This window comes from Pleurodeles waltl, chromosome 1_2, assembly GCF_031143425.1.
Source record: "Pleurodeles waltl isolate 20211129_DDA chromosome 1_2, aPleWal1.hap1.20221129, whole genome shotgun sequence".
NCBI lineage: Eukaryota > Metazoa > Chordata > Amphibia > Caudata > Salamandridae > Pleurodeles > Pleurodeles waltl.
The window spans coordinates 966,200,251-966,223,398 of NC_090437.1; the positions used below are offsets into that span (position 1 = coordinate 966,200,251).

The following is a 23,148-nucleotide window of genomic DNA, read 5'->3' on the forward strand; positions in this document are numbered from 1 at the left end:
TGCACATCCACAAGAGACCTGAAGCGTGAATCACAACTGTTGTATCGTAACATTGCCTCATAGCAAGTCAGTGTATTACCTTTAGCAAAAGTGTCAGGTGGACGTATTGGGCTGATAATAATTTTCCTATATTAGAATCTAAACTATACAGTTGAGCCAGTTTCTCTCTGGGTGACTGGTACACAAAGCTTCTATAACGAAAACAAACAATTATTACTTGCAGTTAAACTGAAAAAGTAGATTTGCATATTTGTTTTTATACATTTCTGGTACCGAAGTTCCTCTGCTGACTGGTTGCTTTCTACCATAGACTGATTGTGCAGACCATAAAGTTGCTCTCATCATTCTGATGACCTATTGTTGTACTCCATAAAACAATTCCCTTTTTGCTTTCTGCCAGTTATGCAGAAGTCCGAGCAGAACGAAGGAGGGAGCTTGGCATTGAAGATTTTCCAGCCACTGACAATAAAGTGAGTAATAACATTTCCTTGAATATTGTGCCATATAAGTGTAGTAGAAAACATCTCACATTATCATACCAAGTGCTGTGTTCAGTATCCTATCAGTAGAAATCTCTTAGCCCCTTAGTTCTTGGGGACCTAGAGTGTGCTAAGAAATTATAAATTCAGATTAGTACAAAAGACTATTTGATGTAGATTTCAGGGAAGGCACATTTGTACACAGTAGTAGTGCTTTACTACGGGGGCTAATAAGTGTAATTAGGGAACCTGAATTAGAGGTATGGCCTTTGTAGCAAAGGGACGTGCTCCAATTAGAATCCTGTACTTGATAAATTTGTAAATTAAACCATTTTTTACTTGAATTGTATCTTTTCCAAGCAAAGCACAAACTTTTTACACAAGTTAAAATATCCATCTGATAGAGACCTCTAGCTGCAGATTCTTTACCTTAGAATATTTCCCAGGCACCAGACTGGATCTGGAAATCTTTGAGCAGTCCACTTTGCGCACATGTAGGTGACATCGTTTCAGCTCCGCGTGGCTTCTTCCGCTATCAGAAGTGACGTGCTCAGTGCCTGTATAGAAAGCCACCCCAGCACGCTGAGCTCAGTTTCTTTTCCACTCCATCAACGAGGATCCAGATGAGCTCCCCTCAGTTGTTTTTTGACTACTTTTTAGACCATTTTGTCAACTTCGACCAGTGTGACTTTTTCACCCCTTTTTTGGAATATGTCTCCAAAGAAACCAACTGGCTTCAAACCTTGGGGTGCCTGTCACAGGCAAATGTCTGTGACAAACCCCTACTTGGTGTGTCTTTGATGCCTGGAGCAGGACCACCACTCCAAGACTTGCCCGAATTTCAGGACCATGACTCAAAAGCCATCCGTCATTGGGCCCCATGGGTTTGGGAGGGACTCTGACTGGGACTCTGCCAGCGGGTCTGCCCTTGGCACCAGTCAGGCCCTCAGTATCTGTTGGATGACCTGAATTGGCCAAGCCGGGACCTTGCAACCTCCTTTGAGGACCATTCCAGGGATGCCATTGTCGTAGGAGTCTCGTCATGGGGATAAGACTGTTAGTATCAGGCGGCAGCACCACCGCCTGTAGGGGACTGAGTCGATCCCACATCGTCTGGTAGCTGTTGGCCTAACCCTTTAGGCTAGCTAGAAGCATCTCACCCAAACCCAAAAGTAAAGGTGATCTGTAGCAGCCTGATCCATGACTCCTCAGGGAAGTCAGGCTGGAACAGATCTTATCCTGTTCACTCATTTACAAAAGTCTCATACGTGAAAAGACAAACAAAAGCGGGATTTGGTTAAGTTCATTTATTAAAGCAACTGTGTTCTATGTAAAAAGCCATGAACTGCAATTATTAGGAAGAGAAAATAAAACACAACCATTATTGTGACCAGGAAAGTGAACCAGATGAAAAGTCCCAACATTCTGCCGCGCTAGTGAATCTAAAATCTATACCTGCACTACTAAAAATCTACATGAGAGCAATAGCACTGTTAGCCCTAATCTCCCCATAGTAGTCTCTCCAAGGAAGCCCCATTGCTTCCCATCCCCATACCTGAATAATAAGCAGAGGTTTTCTTCCTGTGATCTGCAGTCCTCAAGTGGATAGAGTGACGTGGCCAAGTTCAGCAGAGCTGCGATGACGTGGTACAGCATGAGTTGGATGGCTGGAGTGTCCCCTGTAACTTAGTTTGGGGTCAGCATGTTGTTTTATAACAAAACGTGCTGTTGTTCTGAGAACTGCCCTGACTTGATTAGGCGTCTTTTCTGTGTAAGGTAAACATTGTACCCTTGGACAGGAAATACTCTGTAAATTATCATGTACAGCCTTGGGCACAGCACAAAAAACTAATACATTCTTCATAGAAAGGCAGCTGATAAAAGTAAATCATCTCTGCTAAAATTAAGCCATGCTAAAATAATAAAAGGAATAAACAAAATGAACTAGATAAAAGGGCACAGGCCTAGAGCTAAAAGAACTGTGCCCAAGAAAAGTGCTAAAATAAACCCACAACACTATTCTCATCGGCGCCAAACCCTTTCTGATTCCTAACTCTGATACGCCGCCAGACTGGTATCGCACAACATTATTTTCAGCGCTGCATAAAGGGGATCTGACAATCCCCATGGCTATTCCGACCCCAAAGGCAGAGTCCATGGCCGAAGACACCTGGTCTGAGGATCTGGCTGATGCTGGTGGTCTGCACACCTCACCATACACTGGCCTCCTCTCTCCTCCCACAGTGGAAGGGGTTTCCTTTGTGATGGTGGTTCATGGGGTGGGTGAGGTCCTGGACCTTCGGCTGCCCACATTTGAGGTCAAAACCAATGTCTTGATAGAGGTGCTTCAAACCGAGGTCTCCTCCTCAGAACACTTACTCTCTTTCAAGGGACCCCTCACTGATGTCCTGCAGAGGCACTTGTGTGCACAGGACTGTCTCCCCCCGCCATCACCCTGCTACCGGGGACCCATCCTTCCTCACCCAGCATACAACCCCTGAGAGTCTGGTGGTCCAGGCTTCTCCCTCCAAAATCATTCCTGGCACATTCCCTACCACACCACCAATAAGGAGTCCAAGAGACTGAATACCTTTGGAAAGAGGATTTTTTCCTCCACTGGCATTGTACTCGGCCTGTGAACATTGCTTGCTTATTGGGACGATATCCCCATACTATCTGAGATACGGTTGAGCAAGTGCTGCCTTTGTTTTCAGAGGAGGTCCGAGACATACTCTCTCAAGCTATTGTTGATGGAAGAGATGTAGCAAGGTTCACAATCCAATGCAGATTTGTATACGACCCATTTGGATTCGGCACCACCTGTCCAATGGCGGGAGATTGCATTGGACAAATGGGTACCTCAGATTGTCCAGCTGGACTAAGCCCTACCTTTTCAGCAGACCCTCCCTTTTTTGCCACCATCCCTTGACTGGCTGACAGAGGCTTGTGCAACAGAAAATACAAGCTCTTCTGGCCAAAGGAGCCATTGAGAGGGTTGCCAGCATCACAAGTAGGTCATGTTGGTATTCCCGCTACTTTGTGGTGCTGAAAAAGGATGGGGCCTCCGTCTTATCCTAGACCTTCGCCCACTTAACTACTTTCTGAAAAGGGGAAAATTGAAGATGCTCACTTTGGGTCAGAGTCTGCCTTCGCTTGACCCTGGAGAATGGATTGTAGCACTGGACTTGCAGGATGCCAACTTCCATATTCCCGTCCTGCCTGCCCACAGGCATTTCCTGTGGCTCACGGTGGGCCAAGAACAATCAGTTCACTGTGCTCCCCTTTGGTGTTATCAGTGCCCCTCTGTGTTTACCAAGGTGATGGTTGCAGCTCATATGCAGAGGGCAGGTGTTCCACTCTTCCCCTACCTCAATGACTGGCTGTTGAAAACTGGATAGCCCCAGGCATTTGTCTCCCACCACCAGATTACCGCTGAACCCCTGCATTCACTCTGGTTCACTACCATTGAGCAAAAGTCACACCTGACTTCCTTTCAGATGCTTCCTTTCATTGGAGCAATTCTAGATACAATGCAGTTTCTGGGCTATGCAGTGAATCAGTGCAACCAGGGTATTTGGGCTTTGGTTCTGATGTTTTAGCCTCTATCCTAGATTTTAGTGATATTGACTCTGAGGCTGATAAGTCGCATGGCCTCCTGCATCCTGCAAGTAAAGCATGCCAGTTGGCATATGCCGGCCCTGCAGTGGGATCTGAAGTCACAGTGAGCCCCCATCAGAGGAATCTATCCGTCCGGTCCAGATATCAGATGGAACAGCAAAGTATCAGCAGTGGTGGCTCACGAGCTGCAATTGGTTCACCAGCAGACCCCTCTTCTTTCCCCACCCAGAGCTCACCATAGTGACAGATGCGTCACTTCTTGTTTAGCACAGCCATCTGGGTGAGGTGGAGATCAGAGGACTCTGGTCTCCAGCAGAGTTTCAACTCCACATCAGCCTGTCAGAACTAGAGTGATTCGCTTGGCATTGAAAGCCCTTCTTCCTTCCATCAAGGGAAAGCTGGTTCAGGTGTCCACGGACATCACCACTACCATGTGTTACCACAACAAACAGAGGCAGGGTGGAATCATAGACCCTGTGTCAAGAGGCCCTGCATCTCTGCACATGGCTGGAACACAGGGGTTTTTTCCTGACATTCTAGCCATGTCCAGAGATGCAGAGCCTCGGGTCAAGAGGGCATTTTCCTCATCAACGGCTGAGTTTGTCCGCTCCGGCATTCAGAGAGCCCACCAACATGTTTTCCTGGTGGGCTCTGTGAACGCCAGAGTGGACAAACTCAGCTGTTGATAAATCGCGGATCACAAATGGTATCTCCATCCCTAGGTGGTACAAGGTTTCTTCGGAGATTAGGGAGAGCCTTAGTTAGATCTATGCACCACCGACAAGAACACGAAATGTATGCACTTCTGCACGTTGGAGTTTCCAAGCAATCTCTCGCTCAGAGACACATTTTGTCTTCATTGGTCTTCAGGCCTCCTGTATGCCTTGCCATAGATACCGCTCCTGCCCAGAGTTCTGAGGAAGATATGGAACAACTGGGCCCAAGTCATCGGATTGTGCAAGTCTTCAGATTGTGCAAGGAGAGTATTGTAGTGCTTTTTCTCTTATCTAGTTTTTAAGCACATACATAAAACACCAGAAATGCACTTCTGAGTTCAAAGAAGACTTTTTTTGTTGTTAATTCTTCCCCAACCACAATTTTTATGTAGGACTAATTAGTAGCTTTCAAGCCAGCGTTAATCAAACAAAATATATCAGTTTGCAATATACACAGCAGGTTATATTTATAAGATATTGAATGCAAAGCAAAACAAATACTTCACCGTGTGGGAAACTATTTACAGCTTCATCTTTCTAAGGTCTGCAAGCTGATGACCCCCTGTCAGCCGCGAGAAAGAGATTCATCTACCCACACGGGATTGCTGGCGCCAAGCTCCAGCACGAGGTCCGGCAGATTCGAATCTGAATCTCTGCAGCCTGTGTCATTCGTTACAAAGGTGTGCCCCCTCCTCTCAGACCTGGGAAACTGAGCAAGCCTTTTGGAGACTGGCCAGGTCTCCAAGACTACTCCTGTTCCCAAGCTCAAGCGAAGAAAAACAACACCCATGTACTCTCTCTTATCATGTCTATTCTACTGTGAGAAAAACATCTTGTGCAAAAACACAGCTTGGAAAAATACAGCTTGGATTCTCAACTGCAATGTCTAACTCCACGTTAAAGGCAATGGGCAGCTAACCTAAATATCAAATGCAATGTCTAGTGTCATGTCAAAGCCAATAAGCATCTAAGCTGAATACAAAATGCAATGTCTTATATCATGTCAAAGCCCATAGGCAGCTGAGCTGAATACAAAATGCAATGTATAATATCATGTCAAAGCCAATAGGCAGCTGAGCTGAATATAAAATGCAATGTATAATATCATGTCAAAGCCAATAGGCAGCGGAGCTGAATACAAAATGTAATGTATAATATCATGTCAAAGCCAATAGGCAGTTAAGCTGAATACAAAATGCAATATATAATATCATGTCAAAGCCCATAGGCAGAATATCTAATAGCATGTCAAAGTCAATAGGCAGCTAAATTGAATACATCATGTCAAAGCCAATAGGAATGCAATGTCAAAGGCAATAGGCGGCTAGACTGGATACAGCATGTCAAAGCCAATAGGCAGAATACAGAATGTAATGGCTAATGCAATGTCAAAGCCCATAGGCGGCTAAACTGAATACAGAAAGTAATGGCTAATGCCATGTCAAAGCCCATAGGCGGCTAAACTGAACAAAACATACCATGTGCTACTGGTGAACATTGAGCAACTAATATGCGCAGTGGTGAAACACAAAGTCATTGGTCAAAACAAAATTTAACAAATGGCAGTACAAGTATGCAGTCCACAAACTTCAGAGCATGAGCACCTGACCTCCGATCAGGCTGCCCCTTCAAGATGATCTCCTGTCGCAGCAACCGGGCAGGGCCCTGCACTCAAACTTGCGCACTGTCCATCTGCTTGTGTGGGGATTGAGCTATGACAGTTGAGAGTTATTGAGGTCGCCTTGGAAGTGTATGATGTCATTTTTGCAGCCTGACATCCCTCAGTAAAAACACAATATGGCTGTTGATGGAAAATTTGTGTCTCAGTGTGCAGCAAAATCCGTTGATCCTCTGTAGGCACCCTTGTCTGAAGTACTTCTGTTTGCCATAACCCTTTCTCAGCAAGGCCTTGCTTTGGACACAGTTAAAGGCTATCTTTCTGCCATCCCTGCTATCTTGCAGTTGTTGGATCAACTCTCCCTGTGAGTCTTTTATTGAAAGGTTTGCATCATGTTTCCACCTACACCTTTCTTTATGCCCCAATGGGATCTTAATGCGTTTACCATTTGAGCCCATGCACAGCTACCCGCTAAGACTGCTTACCATCAAAACAGTTTTCATTTTGGCTATAACATCTGCTAGGAGGGTTAGCAAATTGCAGGTGCTTGTTCTTAACACCCCTTTCACTCCCCCACCCCCTAAATACACCACTATTTTTCTGGATAAGCAGGTCATTAGGACCTGTGCCTCCATCTTACCCAAGGCGGTCACATCTTACGTCAGGCAAAGCATCACACTGCCTAATTTCTTTGCCCCTCATCCTACTATGGAAGAGACTCCACCACCTGGATCCAAAAAGAGCATTATCATTCTAGATCAGTTGTTTTAAAGGTTTCTGGGTGGATGATCAACTCTTTATTTGATATGCGGGTATGCAGAAAAACTCCACCATATCCAGGTGGATCTCCCTCTGTATAAACATCTGCTATGTAATGGCCAAGAAACAACCCCCTGAGGGCTTATGCACTCATTACACAAGACCAAGCTGCATAGCTTAAGGGGTCACAGTCCTGGACGTCTGCAAGGCAGCAACATGGGCATCACTACACACATTTACCAAGCATTAATTTTTGGACAGTCAGGTTCAACGTGATGGGTATTTCTTCCGTTCTGTCCTTCAGGACTTTGGTCTAACAGATTTGCAGACCTATCTCTGGGGAGAGAATGCTTTGGTATCAATTCTGAGGTAAGGAATCTGCTGCTAGAAGTCTCTGTCAGATGAACAAGTTACTTACCTTGGGTAATGCCTTATCTGGTAGAGACTCTGTTTAGCCGCAGATTTCTTACCAACCCTCCCATCCTCCCCGTTCTGGGAACTGCACATATGACATCAAAGAGATCCTTTAATACCTCATGTTAGCACATTGGTTATTCCACCTCAGTATGCGTTTGTTCTTCTGGAGGGTTAAAATAGTCACACAGTGAGGTCCACGTGCTGAGATAGTGCCTAAATAGGCACCATGCACATCACTTCTAGCACAGATGACAACATGTGGAGCTGAAGGATGCCACCTATCGGAGGTCAAGGAGACTGCTCAAAACATTCCGGTCCATTCTGATGCCTAGGGAATATTATAAGGTAAGGAATCTACACCTAGATAGCGTCTCTACTAGATAAGATGTTACAGACGCTCAGTAACTTGTTTTATTTAGAAATAGTGGGAAGGAAATGAGAAAAGAGGATTTGTGGGAGGACAGAGATAAAAAAAAATCCCATTGACAGCAACGTACAAGTTCATTGGATTTTGCAGCCCTCCTTGTCTCAAAGGATGGTGCCAAATGCTTTAGTCTTCTTGCTTTTATTATCTTACAGTGCACTAAATCATTTTCTCCTGTCATTAAACACACACTAACTTTGAGGATCTTGGCCTAGTGCTTGCATAGTGGAAAAAGCACCACTTAGGCAACTGGGTAAGGATGAGCTCTGGTACTTTATTACTGCCTCACCCACAACTCAGAGTAAACTTCCACTTTTAACTATAAACATGCTTAACATTCTGCAACGTTGACATGGCTACATTTCCATGGCAAGAGCCCAAAACCATAGAAATACCACACAGCCTGCCTCTTTGAATTAATACAAAATTCAAACTAGTAAATAATTCTAAAATAATAAGCACTGAATTACAAATGTAAAGATCTTGGACTAGACAAAAAGTGAAAATACTACAGAGAAAGTTCAAGACTTTACTTAGTTACTAAGAAGGGTGAGAAACTTGCACATCCTCTCTGCTTTCCCACTCTTATGTGAAGCAGCACATGTATTCTCACTTGGTTGACCACCCCATGCTTTAGCCACATTATCAATACCAACATTGGTATCTGCAGTGTCAGAGGCAAGACAAGATTTCTTCAAAATAACTACTCTATTCAAGTGCCAAATTCTTCTGTCTTCTGGTTTGATAGCATTTCTCAATAATTTAAAGACGTGACCAGATTCAGTGAACTTAGTTCCAGATTGAGCTCCTGCAGGCACTCTAATCTTGATTATCAAGTCTTTACATCCAATTCTCTCTCAACATGCCTAGCATCAAATTCCTTTTTCATTTTTACCATTTTGTACTGGTCTCTGTTTCTTCAGTTGTCAATTACAGGAGCATAAACCCAACCTTTTTTTCCAATCCATCCACCCTGGAACTCATTTGGATTGGGTTTCCTTCCACTGAAAGGTTGAAAAGGAGACTTCCCGTTGATATGTCATTTGAAAGGCCTTAGGAAACTAACATTTTTACTTTTTTTTTCTAATCCAAATTACTATTCTTGACTAACAGATATCATTCTTCCAGTGTCCTGTTCAACCTTTCCACTATGCCATTAGATTGAGTGATGTAACACAGATTATTTTGTGTTTAATTCCATACAACAACAAAATGTTATCACATTCCTTAGAGCAGAAATGCACATGATTATGTTTGTATGCTTTTTTGGAAGAACGTCTCTTTTAAAAGATACACTCCAGAAAGTGAATAAATGTTCCAGTCGATTTGTCAGCCACACACACCACTTAAGGTAACTACTTCCTTTTATTGAATCAACTAAATCAAGGGCAGTCTCTTGCCAAGATCCATTAAGAAGGTCTCTGCAAATCACACACCTAGACTTATGTACTTTCTCACTCTCCTTACTTTCATAGGATTCACAGATCTTCCTGTTTCCAAATCCTGACCAGGCTACCAAAAGTCAGACATGATTCTTTCTTTGGTTTTGACAATACCTATGTAAGATTAGTGAGCTATATCGATTATCCTGTTCTGTATGCTGTTGGGAGAAACAAGACGATTATTTCTAAATACTAACTCATCATGAATCGAAAATTCATCTGTGACAATCGAAAATGGACACATTTTTAACCTATTTTTTGTCACCCACCATTTCAAAATGTAAGGGATGATTGTCGTGAAGATTGCATCTTTAAATTTCTCAAGAACAGTGAAAGCTCTTCCATTTTGCACTTCTCAAGTATTAGCAAAAATGAACACATCATCCTGAAAACATCGTACTCCAGCCGTATTGCCTCAGATAGAAGTTATAACTCTTTGAAAAACACAGGTTGCTAAGACTAGCCCAAAAGGCATCCTCAAGAATTTGTATGCCCCCATAGGATTTATAAAAGCTGTAAGTCTTGTGAGGTTGGATATAATCTGATCTGATGATAAACAGATGCAAGATTAACGGTGGTGAAATATCTTGCACCACGTATGGTAGACATCATTTCAGAAATATTGGGAAGAGGAAACTTATCCAATACTACTTCTTTGTTCGACCCTCTGAGATCTATGCAGAAATAGCTCCTGAAGCCTTTTTTTGCAACAACTATGGGCGCCTATCATTCCGTAGCCTTAACAGGAGAAATAATACCAGCAGTTTCTAATTTCTCCAGCTCTATGCACATCCTCTTGAACACTCAAAGGAATTTTTCTTACTCTGGATGAAAACGGTGTTGCTCCTGGTTTGAATGTAATGTGATGGGAGTACTCTTACACAACCCAACTTGCTTAAAAACATCACAGAAAAAAGACTAGCAAAATTATCCCAAGCCTGTTCAACTTGTCTAATGCCATCTTGAGGCTGTGCATTGGAATTTACAAAGATGCCAAGTTCTTTCTCATGTGGCCATCCTAGGATGTTGTCACCCTTTATGGCTACATACACTTTTGCATGAATTATATGTTCCTTGTATTCTCTAGAGCTCATAAAATACCTTTGTATCTAAATCTCTTTTTCCCATAACCACCAGGTTTATTATCCTTGCGACCAAGAGATGTCCCTGCAAAAAAATTGCCAAAAATTGAATCAGCAATAATTGTGAACCTTGAACAAAAAGTATGTTAACCTCCTAATCACCCACCACAACCTTGTCAGCTGAATATTCAGGTGTCTTCATGTTCAACTGTAACAGACTTACTTCAGTCACTTCATTACCCTGGTCTTTAATTTCTAAAAGTACTTTGTCCCCAGTTTATTTGACCTCACTACTCTTATTTAATATGCCTTTGCTTTTCCTTACCTTTCAAGAATACGGCAACATTTAACAAAATACCCTTGTGACCACAATGATTGCACATAGCCTTTAAAGCTAGACACCCATTGTTGTTTAACATAGGACTAATGATTCTATGGTCTTAACAAGTTTTTGCACCAAATTCCCTTTCTGTAATTCACCAACTCAGTTCAGCTTATGTTCAATTCTGTAAGGTGTGATAAACACACTTTCCATTAGAGAATCATCTCTCAACCACAATTCTCTGCTTACTCTCGATTTTTTGCAATGTAGGAGGAATTGATATTGAATACTCTTTTCTACTAATTCTCGAAACTTGCATGTAGAGACCAGTTTCCACAGATCGCATACATATTCCTCACAAGTCTCATCATCCTTTTGAACACACCTTCCAAAATGATCTCTTTCCAGAACTGTGTTTATAATTGGAAAGTAATGGTTAGCTAGTTTCTTTATTACAGTTTCAAATTCGTTAAGACAATGAACATCTTCCTCACTGTGTTCTGGTACCTTTTGTTAGACATCCTATCTCTCTGCTCCCAAAATATGAACAACGAATCAGTAGAGCCAATTTACATCCCGTTCTCAAACTGATGCCACAAACACTTGCAAAACTTTGAGGATGGCTGCCAGCGTTGATGATATGGACACGGTGTGAGTCAGTTTGTTTCTATAATAAATCAGACTTGCTATACAGACTTCCCAATCAATCAAAATGGTAGCCAGAGAGAATGTCACAAGTGTGTTGTGCATTATCCTTCTTTGTAAAGTAGAGCTTGCTAACTCAGTTCATTCCAACGCCTGCAGGATGGCACCTGCACATGCGCATCTCACCCTGAATAGTTAATTTGTAGTTTGACAGGCCATGCTATTAAAGTCCGATTGGCCCTCTATCAGAGCAGCGCTCCAGTGTCATACCTTTTTTCATACCGCTTTGTGCACTGATGTCCACACACTGAGGAAACCTGAATAGTGCTTCCCAACAAACATCTTCGCATTTAGCTGAGCAGCGATTCCAGATGTCGCTGAAGCTTCTAATCAGTTAGTTTCCCAATCACTATCCTTTTGACACCACAATTTTCAAATTGGCCGCCAAAGTTGACATCATGGGCGCGGTGTGCATCAATTTCTATAGTGGATTAGGCTCCCTTTACAGACTTCTCAGTCACTCAAAATGGCCGTCAAAGTCACCATTTTGAGTGCTTTGAGCATTGCTTTTCTTTGGGAAGTAGAGCTTGCTAATTCAGTTCATTCCAGGCCTGCAAGATGGCACACGCACAGATAGTTAATTTGTATTTGGAATAGGCTGTGTTGATAAAATCTGATTATCCCTTTATCAGGGCAGTGCCCATATGTCATACTACTTTCATACCGCCCAGTGCACTGATGTCTACAAGCCAAGGAAACCAGAGCAATGTAGCCCAGCAAACAACTCCACACTTGGCTGAACGGCTCTGAGTTTTCTAATCAATTAGTTTTGTATGTTAAGGCAGCTTCACGCCCATCTCCATCACAAGTGCAACAAAGTGCACCACACAGGCAATCAGGTAAAGATCAGCTTTGCTACTTTATTACTGCCTCACTCACAGCTCAAAGTAAACTGCCACTTTCAATTATTATAGATAAGGTTAACATTCTAGAACATTGATGTGGCTGAATTCCGATGCAGAGATCATTAACATTGAATTACCACAAGTAGCTACCTCTCTTTTTAGGTCTGCCGTTAGCCAAGACCTTTTGATTTTACTAAAAGTTATGTATAATATATTTACTTAAAGGGGTTTTCAGTAACCTTTATTCATCCATTGGTCTGTTTTGTCCTTCATATTCTGCTTACGCCCTCTACAGAATATAGAATGGGACTGTGAGTTAGCCTACCTAGGTAACAATACTTTAAGTAGCTGAATTTTGCTCTCTCACAATGAGCCAATTCGCATACAAGGTAATTCCCTTTAGTGCCAGTGTTTTTTATGTTTTACTTTAGTAGTGCTACCTTTATGATTAGAGCCTGATGTGATAATAGGACGCTTTATACCAGATGTGAGCAGCGAGCACACTCCAACTTTATTAGTTGCTGTCTCCTACCAGTGTTGTTGTAACTTCCTTTTGTAGTGTTATTTGTTTATCTGACTGCTGGTATTTTACAGATAATAGGTTGTATTATACAAACTGAGCACTTCAATATTTCATGATGTGAATTCATAAGCAGACAATTCTTCAGAACACATTTATTCTAGACTCAGTTTTACCTATAGTACCTTAATAAACTGTGGCCAGGGATAAAAACAGCCTTTATTGCAGCACTCAATACTTTTTTTCTTTCTTTCTTGTGTCTTTCTCTTGTCTTTCTTTGTTCTTTCGTTCCTTCTTTCCATCTTTCTTGTGTTCTTTCTTTCCTTCATGCTGGCTTTTTCTTTCTTTCCTTCCTTTCTTTCATTTTCTTTCTTTTTCTTTTCTGCTTTCTTTTTGTTTTTCCTTCTTTCTCGCATTTTCTTTCTTTCCTTTTCCTTTTCCTTGTCGTCTTTCCTTCCTTTTTTCTTGCTTTCTTTGCTCCTTTCTTTCAGTCTTTCTTTTTTACCTTCTTGGCTTTTTTATTTTCTTTTTTCTTTGTTTCTTTCCTTCTTTCATCCTTTCCTTCTCCCCGTTTCACCTTCTTTCTTTCATTCTTTCTTTCTGGCTTCATCAAATGAAAGAAGCTGGCAAAAAATGCCTTTTTTATGTTTGTGTTCGCCAAGACCTTTTGATTTTACTAGAAGTATGTATATAATATGGTTACTTGTAGGGGTTTTCAGCCACGTCATCCATTCTTCTGTGGGTGTGTCAGTCACATTTTTCTTCCACCTACTCACGCATGCATCAAGGGCAATCTGCCAGACCACTTCAGCCAGTGGCTTCACTTCACTATGAATTAAAGCATGCTGTGTTTTCACAAGGAGCGCATCCCCACACTAAGTAGATCTGCAGAGTTTTTATACCAATGTGTGCTTTGTAGGATCAAAAAACATTTTTGTTTTAGCCTATTTTTCTTTAGAGTGATGAAGGCCCGGCAGCTTTCTGATTAATAAGATTTTACAAAAACCATGACAAAACAAACTACATATTAACAAAAGTCTGTCTGGCATCTCCATACCTACTGGCTTTGCCAAGGCTGGTTCTATAGTGAACTCCTGGTTTCATATATTTTCAGTTGCAGTGCCCTTAGGTGAAAAGAGCTGCTGGTTTTATCGCAGATTGGTTTTGGTCTTAAACAAGGTTTTCCATCTTCTTTTTGTATTCCTTGCTGTTATGTTATGTTGTTATGTGTATTTGTAAAGCACACTGTCACCTGCCAGCGGCATTCTGACGCTGAGCAGTTGTGTGGGCCTAGCCCTATTTATGGTAGGTTGTTTAATTGAAAAGCCAGGTCTTCAGCCTTTTGCAGAATTCAAGAAGATAGGACGAGGCTCTGATGTGGAGAAGGAGGTCTTTCCACACTTTAGGAACGATGTAAGAGAATGTCTGTTCTCTTGAGCTGGCTCTGTGTATGCATTGGGTGTTGGCAAGTAGGGGTCCTGCGGAGCTCAGGTGTCTGGATGGTTGGTGGAAGGAGATGTGACTGTTCACGTAGGTGGGGCCTGAGTTGTGGAATGTTGAATGTGTGTGAGAAGTTTGAATTGAAAACATTTGTATATTGGAAGCCAGTGCAGTTCCATGAGATGTGGTGTAATGTGAGTTTTGTGTGGGACATGAGGATGAGCCTGGCTGCCAAGCTCTGGATGGTCTGCAGTCTTTTAGTGAGTTGCTTGGTCATCCTGACGTAAGGTCGCTAAGGTATGAGTGACAGTTGTTGTTGTGTTGCTTGGGAGCCGTTAGAAGAGCTTACTACGCCTCTTCAGGGTGTAGAGGCAGGATCCAGTGACGGTGTGAATTGTGAAGTTATACTCCAGATGGGTCCAACACTCTTTCTAAATGCCCAAATATTGCTTTTAGAGGGTGTATGGGTTACCAAGGAGGTGTGAACCCCTTATATTGACCTCTGTGTGTATGTTTCAACATCCAAAATATTGGTAAACCCATATATCAACTGATTAATCCATGCCTTCACATCAAAATTCTCTTTTGAATTAATCATATCCAGCCAAATCAGTCGATCCAATGAGGTTTATTGCAAAGTGCATGAATGAAACACACAACACGAGTATGACGTGCAGAGATGAAGCCACAAATGCTGACACATGTTTCGCCCCTAGTGGTACGTAAACCTGGGGCTACAGGTTTACGTACCCATCTACGTAGCCGTCGCCCATCTTCACGGGCCGCACTACAGCATCCCCTGCCTTCACTTCCCTGTGGGGCTCTGGGCCCCGTCCAATCCCAGGGCCCCGTCTAGCACCTTCACAGGGGTGTAACAGGATCCTCCCCCCCCCCCGATTTTACCTTGGCCCTGCACTCAAATGTGCAGGGAGCACAATGGCGCTCCCTGGGTTTGCATCTTCGGGGGGCCCCTCTGCGAGTATTCATGGGGGTGCGACAGTACCCTCCGGCTTTACTTCTTTTGGGGGCAGCCCCCGGACCCTAGTCCACCCCAAGGGCACAGTCTGGAGCAGTGGCGGAGCCCCACACGCTTTACTGTTCGCTCGGAGAAGACCAACAGTCGCAGACCTTCTCTTGGTGGTATCTCGGGTCCCCAAGGGCCGATTTAGACAATCTTGGTGTAATTTTGCTCATATTGACAAGCCCTTGCCACTAGGAGCACTTTCATTGGGCCTCCTGGCCTAGAAGGTTCCCAAATTGTAGGGAGTCCCAGTGTCCTCCAGGGAAGCACATCCAAGAGAGAGAGAGCGAGAGAGGCCTTTTAAGTGGGGCTGGAAGTGTCCAGCAGGCCTGCACTTCTGGCCAATCCAGATGTACCACATCACTTCCTTGCCCCTGTCCCCTCCTTACTGCACGGTCTTCTGGGATAGCTCAGAATGGTGTCGTTCAGAAGTGAGTGACACATGTGCTCTGAAAGTCTCAGGCCCTCCTCCCTGACATTCCTTACAGGACCTCCGCCCATTTCCTGGCATGGGCTGACACCTGGCTGATTGATGCAAGGCCCTGCTCAGGCAGATGGACAGAGCAGTAATTGTCCCTAATCCTGAGCTGAGTCAGAAAAAGATGACACTCCTGGATCACCTGTAAGTTGTACAACTCTGTCTTTATAACCTACTGTATTATTATTTTCATACAGGTTGCAGTGTACATTGGTGTGACTCTGAACTCTGTGGACCCTAGGGGTTTGGAGTTGCACCGTAGGCTGTCCTTTCCATTGACACCTAATGGAGTGTCCCTACAGTTACAAGACGGTAAGCACACTGACATTATCATTTAATGGAGTGTCCCTACAGTGACATGACAGTAAGCACACTGACTATCCCTCACATGTGTGCAGCCATCTCATGAGGCCCACTCCAGATCACCACCCACTCTGCATAGTTCCTTCTGCCCCAGAATACCTAATGTAGTTCTTGGGCTGCTGTTGATCAGGGCATGTAAAAGTCAGGCGGTCCGCATGAGGCCCCTGTACTGTACTTTGAGTATCACAGCTGTATACCACTGTGCACCCTTACTGCCTGCTTTTTTTTGTAAATGATCACAGTAATTTGAGCCTGTCTTCTCCCACTGTGTCCACCCCCATCCCAAAACTCTCAAACATTCACACACATCCACACCACACACATCCAACATACATATTGTAATAGATACACACGTCTCTTCCAGTGTTTGCTTAAGGAGGAAAGCTTAGGGAATGTGCACATGGAAGAAGTCTAGTGCACATCAGTGCTGAACAACAAATCAATTGTGATGGGTAGGATTCGTCTGTGTTACCCCTTATGGGGTCTTCGTTTATATCAATAACATGTGTAATGGCAGAATGGAGCTCAGTTAGGATAATGTCCCAGTAAGTGGCAATGGGATATTTCCGTAGGACTAGGTAGTCTTCCCTATGTACAGCAACACTCTCTTCCTGCACCCAGTTAAGCAGCGAGTGTGTCCAGGCTTCCAGGGGTGGGGGTTCAGGAGATGATGCTTGGCCACTAATAAACCTAAGTCCAAGAATCAGGAGGAGACCCTGTATGTCTTGTGCCTGCTGTGTAGACCCTGTACACAGCAATGGGCAATTCGGGGTGACCAGTGCCTGTGGATAAGTGGGACGTGACGCTCAACTTGTAGTTGTGTAACCTTGGGCAAGCCCATAACATATGCAGTAGGTCTGCAGCGACCAGGCTACAGTGGGAGCAGGCAGCGTTGTCTCTGTTGTAATAACGATTGATGTGAGCAGGAGTAATATACTCCCTATGCACAATGTAAAGCTGTATAAGTTTAAAATGGGCATTGCGTGGCACATGCCTAAGCTTTCTAACAACGTGGACCATTCCTTGCCCGTGCAAGGACTTGTTGTCAGCTTTCCAGCACTGTTGCAAGGCCGCACGTTGCTGGACAGCATGAATATGCAGTGAGTCAGCAAACCAGCGTATAAGAAAAAAAACAGCGTACACTGCTCAAAGTGTGGAACAACGAGTCCACCCTGATTTGTGGGCAGACAAACTTTGGCCAAATCCACCCTACATCTCGATTTGTGCCAGATGGTTTCACGTACCTGGCTGTCAAAGGAGCAAAAGAATACAGCAGAAATGTAGAGAAGGAGATTAGCAAAATAATATAAAAGTGTGGGGGGTAGGAGAAGAACTACCATATTCAGGACTGCCACCTGTCCTGTGACTGACAGAGGTAGTATGCACCAAAAGGACAGCGCAGGTAATATTACCATCAAATCGGTCTGCTGGTGAATGGTATATACATACCTCAAGATAACAAAAGGTATGAGGTTGCCAGTCCATTTGCGCACCATTGAGAACAAAATGTGGTTTGGGGGTCCCCGTCTAGAAAGCTAACAGGCAGTATTTGTCCCAGTTAACCCTCAACCCAGAGAGGGATGCAAAATGGTCTAGAGTTTAGGCAATCATATCTAGGATGTTGTGCTTGTCTCTAAGATAGAGCAACAAATCATCCAGGTATAATGATGTTATGTGTGTCCCATCACCCAAGGGTATGCCTCTTTGCCTTCCTCTGTTAAGTGTTGCTATCGCCAATGGCTCGGTCGACAGGGGAAAAAGTAAGGGGGAGAGCAGGAAGCCCTGTTGTGTGCCCCTGTGTATGACAATTGGTTCAGAGATGAGGGGGGCCCGTCTTAACCCTGATCAATGGACGGGTATACAACAATTGCACTAAGATCAGATAGTGGTGGCCAATGCCATAGCAAGGCATTGTATTACATAGATAGTGCCACTCTAAGGAATCAAAGACCTTTTCTAAATCTAGGACCAAGCATCCTGCGTTGGGCCATGCCTTTTTTGCGAGAAGGTTGTGACGCGGGAGAAACGGCAGAGGTTCAGTGAGGTGTTACAGGTGGGAACAAACTTGTTTTGGTCTGAGTGAACTAAGGTTGGGGCAATAGGTGCCAGGTGATATGCAGGCATTTTGGGTAGTAGCTTTTAATTGCTTTTATGCAGAGCTAGTGGTCGGTATGAGTCTAGATGTGTGAGGTCTTTGTTCCGTTATAAGAAGGGTGATAATTGCTGCTTCCCTCTGGGAGCTAGAAAGGTCACCAGTGGAGTGGGCATTTTCATACATTGCTAGTAGGCAGGGGGCAAGGAGAGGCGCATACGCTTTGTAAAACTCAGTTGAAAGGGCCTGGGGTTTTGCCCACTGCCAGTGCCCTTATTGCAACTCGTATTTCAGTCAGTAAGAGGGCCTGATGAGCTAAAATTTCTGGTCTGGGAAAAAGCACTGCACCAATATTGTGCAGAAGGAAGAGTTAAGTCTTCAGGGCTAGCATTAGTTACTGATTGGTATAGGTTTGTATAATATTGTGTGAGGTCATCATGTATGGCATGCTGGGCGTAGAGGAGTATGTCCCTGGCGGAGCAGAGCGCCGTTATAGGATGTCAGGCTGATCTTGTCTAATGAGCCATGTGAGGAGCTGGCCTGATTTGTCAGCCTCGGCATGTGTGTGGGCCGAGTGGGCTACTTAGTTAAGACAACACAGCCTTTCCAATAACACACTGTGCTCACATCGTGCGTCAGCCAGTTGGCAAGCAGCTCTGGGATCGTGTATCATTTGGGTCTCATGGTCTAGTAGCTTGCTCTCTTTGGTAAAGATATCCCTGTTTAGAGTCCCAGGTATTCCACTGTGTCCCTAAACAGTGTCCTCGCGCCATCAATTTGAGTGTGTCCCATTCTATTAATTTGGTTGAGGCAATGTTGGTGATGTGATCGCAGGAATCAGCAATGGCCGAACCAAGCGCGGCATGGAAGAGGGGATTCTCCATTGCCGCTGGCTGGAGTCACCATGTGGGATGGGCGAGTTAGTGCTCCCAAGCAAGCTACATTTGCTAAGGGTTATGATTGGAGTGTGTACAGCCTACATAATCTGTGTGCAATACAAAAGGTTCCAGCCTGTCAATTCGTACATGTATGTGATGTGGGGATTAGTAAAATGAATATACCCTTGTGTCTGAGTTACGGTATCGCCAGATGTCGACCAACTGCCACTGTTAAAGCCAGTCATATAATGTCTGTGCATTAGAAGTCCAAGGAATGTGGGGGTAGCAGGGGAAAGGAATGGTTAGGGGTTGTGTTAAGGACACAATTAAAGTTGCCTCTTTTGAGCCACTGTAACCTACTCCAGCGGACAGTACATTTAACAAAATATGTAAGAATGAGGCCTGGTCTGAATTAAGGGCATAAATGAAACCTAGCAAGATACACCTGCCATTGAGACGGCCCTTCACAATTACATAGTGGCCTTCTGTCTCACTTTTATATGTGTTATTTCAGTTGCATTTTTTTTTATATATACTGAGGTATTCCTGCAATACCGGTCAAATAACGTTTCACCCATTTTGCATGGGTGGCTCCTGTCTAGTACTGCTGTAACAATCTTGGACCAAAAAGAAAATTAAATTACCCACCCCCTCCAATAATGAGAGAAAGGGTCACCATCAGCAATGGAGGGCAGTGGCACCACAGTGGCAATGATGATACAATGTACTAGGGTGGGAAGTAAGAGCACACCGACAAACAAGGGTGGAGGAAGGATGAGTCAGGGCCAGCAACGAATAGCAGTGATAGCATAGGGTTAGCCTGTTGCAAGGCACTCCACCCAACCCCTATTACATGCAGCCTTTAGTTGGGCTCAAAGCACCCAATTTCCCACACACACTCCACCATTCCGCCACAGCACAAGTATGTGCTGTTGGTTGCCTGCATGGCCAGGCCCTGCATTCAACTGTCTCTGTTCGGCCTATCCGCTTTACACGGACAATGTGTATTAAAGAAAAATTATTTATTTATATCTAGGGATGCAGAGGGTCCACAAATCCCAGAGATCTCAAAATGAGAATTGATTAACTGTCAACATTTCAACTAGGAAGTAGTGGCAGCTGCCTTTGGACTCAATAATAAAGGCAAAATAAAGAAGGTGTAGGATAGGAATTTTTCAATTCCTTGACCCTCTAGGCCTGGTGGTGGGATCCTGGCAAAATTGGAAAAAAGAAAAAGCAAGCCCGGTTGCCTGCGCTTGCTTTTCTTTAAACTCTGGTGGGTTGGGTCCCAGGGTGGGAGGAGGCATTTTATATTAAGAGGTAGGAGGCTGCGCACGACCCCTCTCCCTAGGCTGATTTCTGCCACGGGGACACCATCTCCCGGGGCCCAGCAGATTTCACCAACAAGGAGGAGGCCTGTGCAGCCCCCCTCCTGGGCCAATTCGTGCCCAGGGTCCTAAACTCCTGGGAACCGGACGATTTTTTTAAAGGGAGAGAGGGGCCGCGCGTCCCCCGTCCTGGAACGATTTCAGCCTTGTGGACCCCATTCCTTGGAGCCCAGCCTTAAAACAAATGGAGAAGGGGGGCACAAAACCTCTCTTCCGGGCCTTGTTTGGCCCTTGGGACCCCCTTCACTGGGAACCTGGCTGTGCATACGAAAGGGAGCAGGACCATGCTCCTGCTATGTCCCGGGGTGCATACCCCGGGACATAGTGTTTGTTCTCACTTAGCAGAAGCAATTTTAAAGCTCCTGTTAAGAGAGAAAACACTAAATATGCTTCCAGCAGGCAGGAGTGTGTGAAATGATCCCACACGCTGGGAGTGAACTTTTTACCTGACATGGGCAGGGGAACAGATGAAAGAATTGTTCCTTCTGAAAGGAAGCAGTGTTTTTTGCTGCACCCTGCGGGCCGAAGCAATGCCGGCTTCCGCTGAAGGCAGGAGCAGGCTTAGGTTGCAGGAGCACTGGGGCTCCCTCCATTGCCTCCAACCAAAATGGGGTCCCTTAGGTGGGCTCCAGAGCACTCACCTGTTACTGACCGGGCCCCGGGAGATGTGGTCAAAATCAGCATGGGGAGGCGAGCCACACAGTCCCCCTCCCCTTCAATAATTAGTCAGGTCCTGGGGGAATGGGTCCTTGGGGCCAAAATCGGCTGGGGAGGGGACTTCATGGCTCCCTCCCCCATTTTATAATTGGCCAGGCCCCGGGGAATGGGGTCCCTAGGGCCAATATTCCCCTCTCCCCATTTATAATGTGGCTAAGCTCTGGGAGATGGGGTCCCTGAAATTAGCCTGGGGAGGGGGGCCATGCAGCCACCCTACCCAAATATAAATTTCATAGGCTCTGGGGAATGAGGTGCCCAGGGCCAACATTGGCCTGGGAAGGGGGGCCGCATGCTCCCCCACCCCTTTTGAATATGTAGTGGGTTCCCTGGGCAGGCTCCAGAGCACCCACCATTTACTGGGTGGGCCCTGGGTGATGGGGTTTCCAGGGCCACTGTTGGCCCGGGGAAGGGGGGCCTGCGTGCCCCTCTCCCCCTTTTTAAATATGCAGTGGGTGCCCTGGGTCTGCTCTGGGGGGTGGTGGGGGGTAAAAATAGATGGGGGATAAAAATAGATGGTGGCACCGGGGGGATGGGGTCCCCGGGGCCGAAATTGCCCTAGTGAGGGGGCTTCATGCCCCTATCACAGGTTGGCTGTTTTAGAGGGTTGGGGGCTCTGTAGCCAACCCCACTCATGCGGTCAACCCCTATGCCGCACACAGCTGTTGGCCGTGCGTGCCTGGGAGTTGGCTGGCAGGTCCTGTGGCCATCCTCCCACTGAATAAAAAAAAATATAAAAAAAAACATTCACTGAAATCAACAAAAGTTGCAGGGACATTATAGTTAGTAAATGAAATTTTAAAAACCTTTGAAAATAACTAAAAAAAAACAAAGGTTACAGGGGCGTTATATTATTCATCAGTTATATTCAGAGTTATCTCAAGATAACTATAACTCGCTCCCTCGCCATGTACTGCTAATTATCCCATGTTACATCACTGATGACATTTTCTATGAAATAATTAATAATATCACTGCAGCTTTTGTAGTAAAATATTGATGAAAAATCTGTGGATGGGGCACAAGTTATAGTAATCTTACGGCACGGGTCTTCATACATATTATGACATTTTAAAAGAATAACTGCGTGATAAGGTCCCGCATTGTAAGATAAATAAAAATTGTTATAGTCTGGGGAAATTGTTTTAGATAAAATGCTAGCATGTTGAGAGGCTAAGAGAGGCCTGCAGCAATGTCCGGTCCACTGGTTACTTAATTCAACACACACCCTCTAGGGCACTCCCAAGTGCAAGCCTGTATCTCAAACAATACATGGGAAATTTCGGTATTGTCCCAAATTGAAGATAATTTAGTAGTTTGGAGTTTACCCTAACATCTGCACAGACATAAAATGTGGAGTACGTGGCCCTAACTGCCCTAACTGTAACTTGAAAGTGAGGGTGAACTTTGACCTTCTCAGCTGTTAATGTCAATTACAGGCAGTAACTAAAGGAATTTTTACTTAGAGACCCAGCTGGGCATGTCTAAATCACTTGCATGAAGCCAAAATCTAAGTTGTAGGAGGCTGGCCTGGTGTGTGGAGGATACCTAAGGTATTTACACCTTATACCAGGTATCCCCTATTAGTGTAGTGTAGGCAGTCTAGAAGCCATGTTCTCTAGAGGTAGCTGTGAATGAGCAGCCAAGGCTTATCTAGGAGACATGCCAAGCTCATGTAATACCACGGTAGTCACACAGCACTTACAGACATGAAAGAAAACACTCAGGGGGTCTAGCGGTCTTGAGACCGCCAGACTCGTGGTGGCCATTGGACAGCTGCGGTAGTGGTGGTCTGATCCGCAACATTCTGACCTCAGCTGAACCGCT

General features: G+C 44.6%; 1 protein-coding gene across 19 annotated transcripts in view; it reads left to right on the top strand.

Annotated features, from left to right (window-relative positions):
- CLOCK (clock circadian regulator) overlaps window positions 1–23,148 on the top strand; it is a 1,126,282-nt gene that overhangs the window by 817,076 nt on the left and 286,058 nt on the right. For all 19 annotated transcript variants that reach the window (XM_069200997.1, XM_069201058.1, XM_069201081.1 and 16 more), the window contains one exon: window positions 401–470. In XM_069200997.1, the coding sequence (XP_069057098.1) occupies window positions 401–470 (70 nt within the window). The remainder of the gene's footprint in view (window positions 1–400; window positions 471–23,148) is intronic.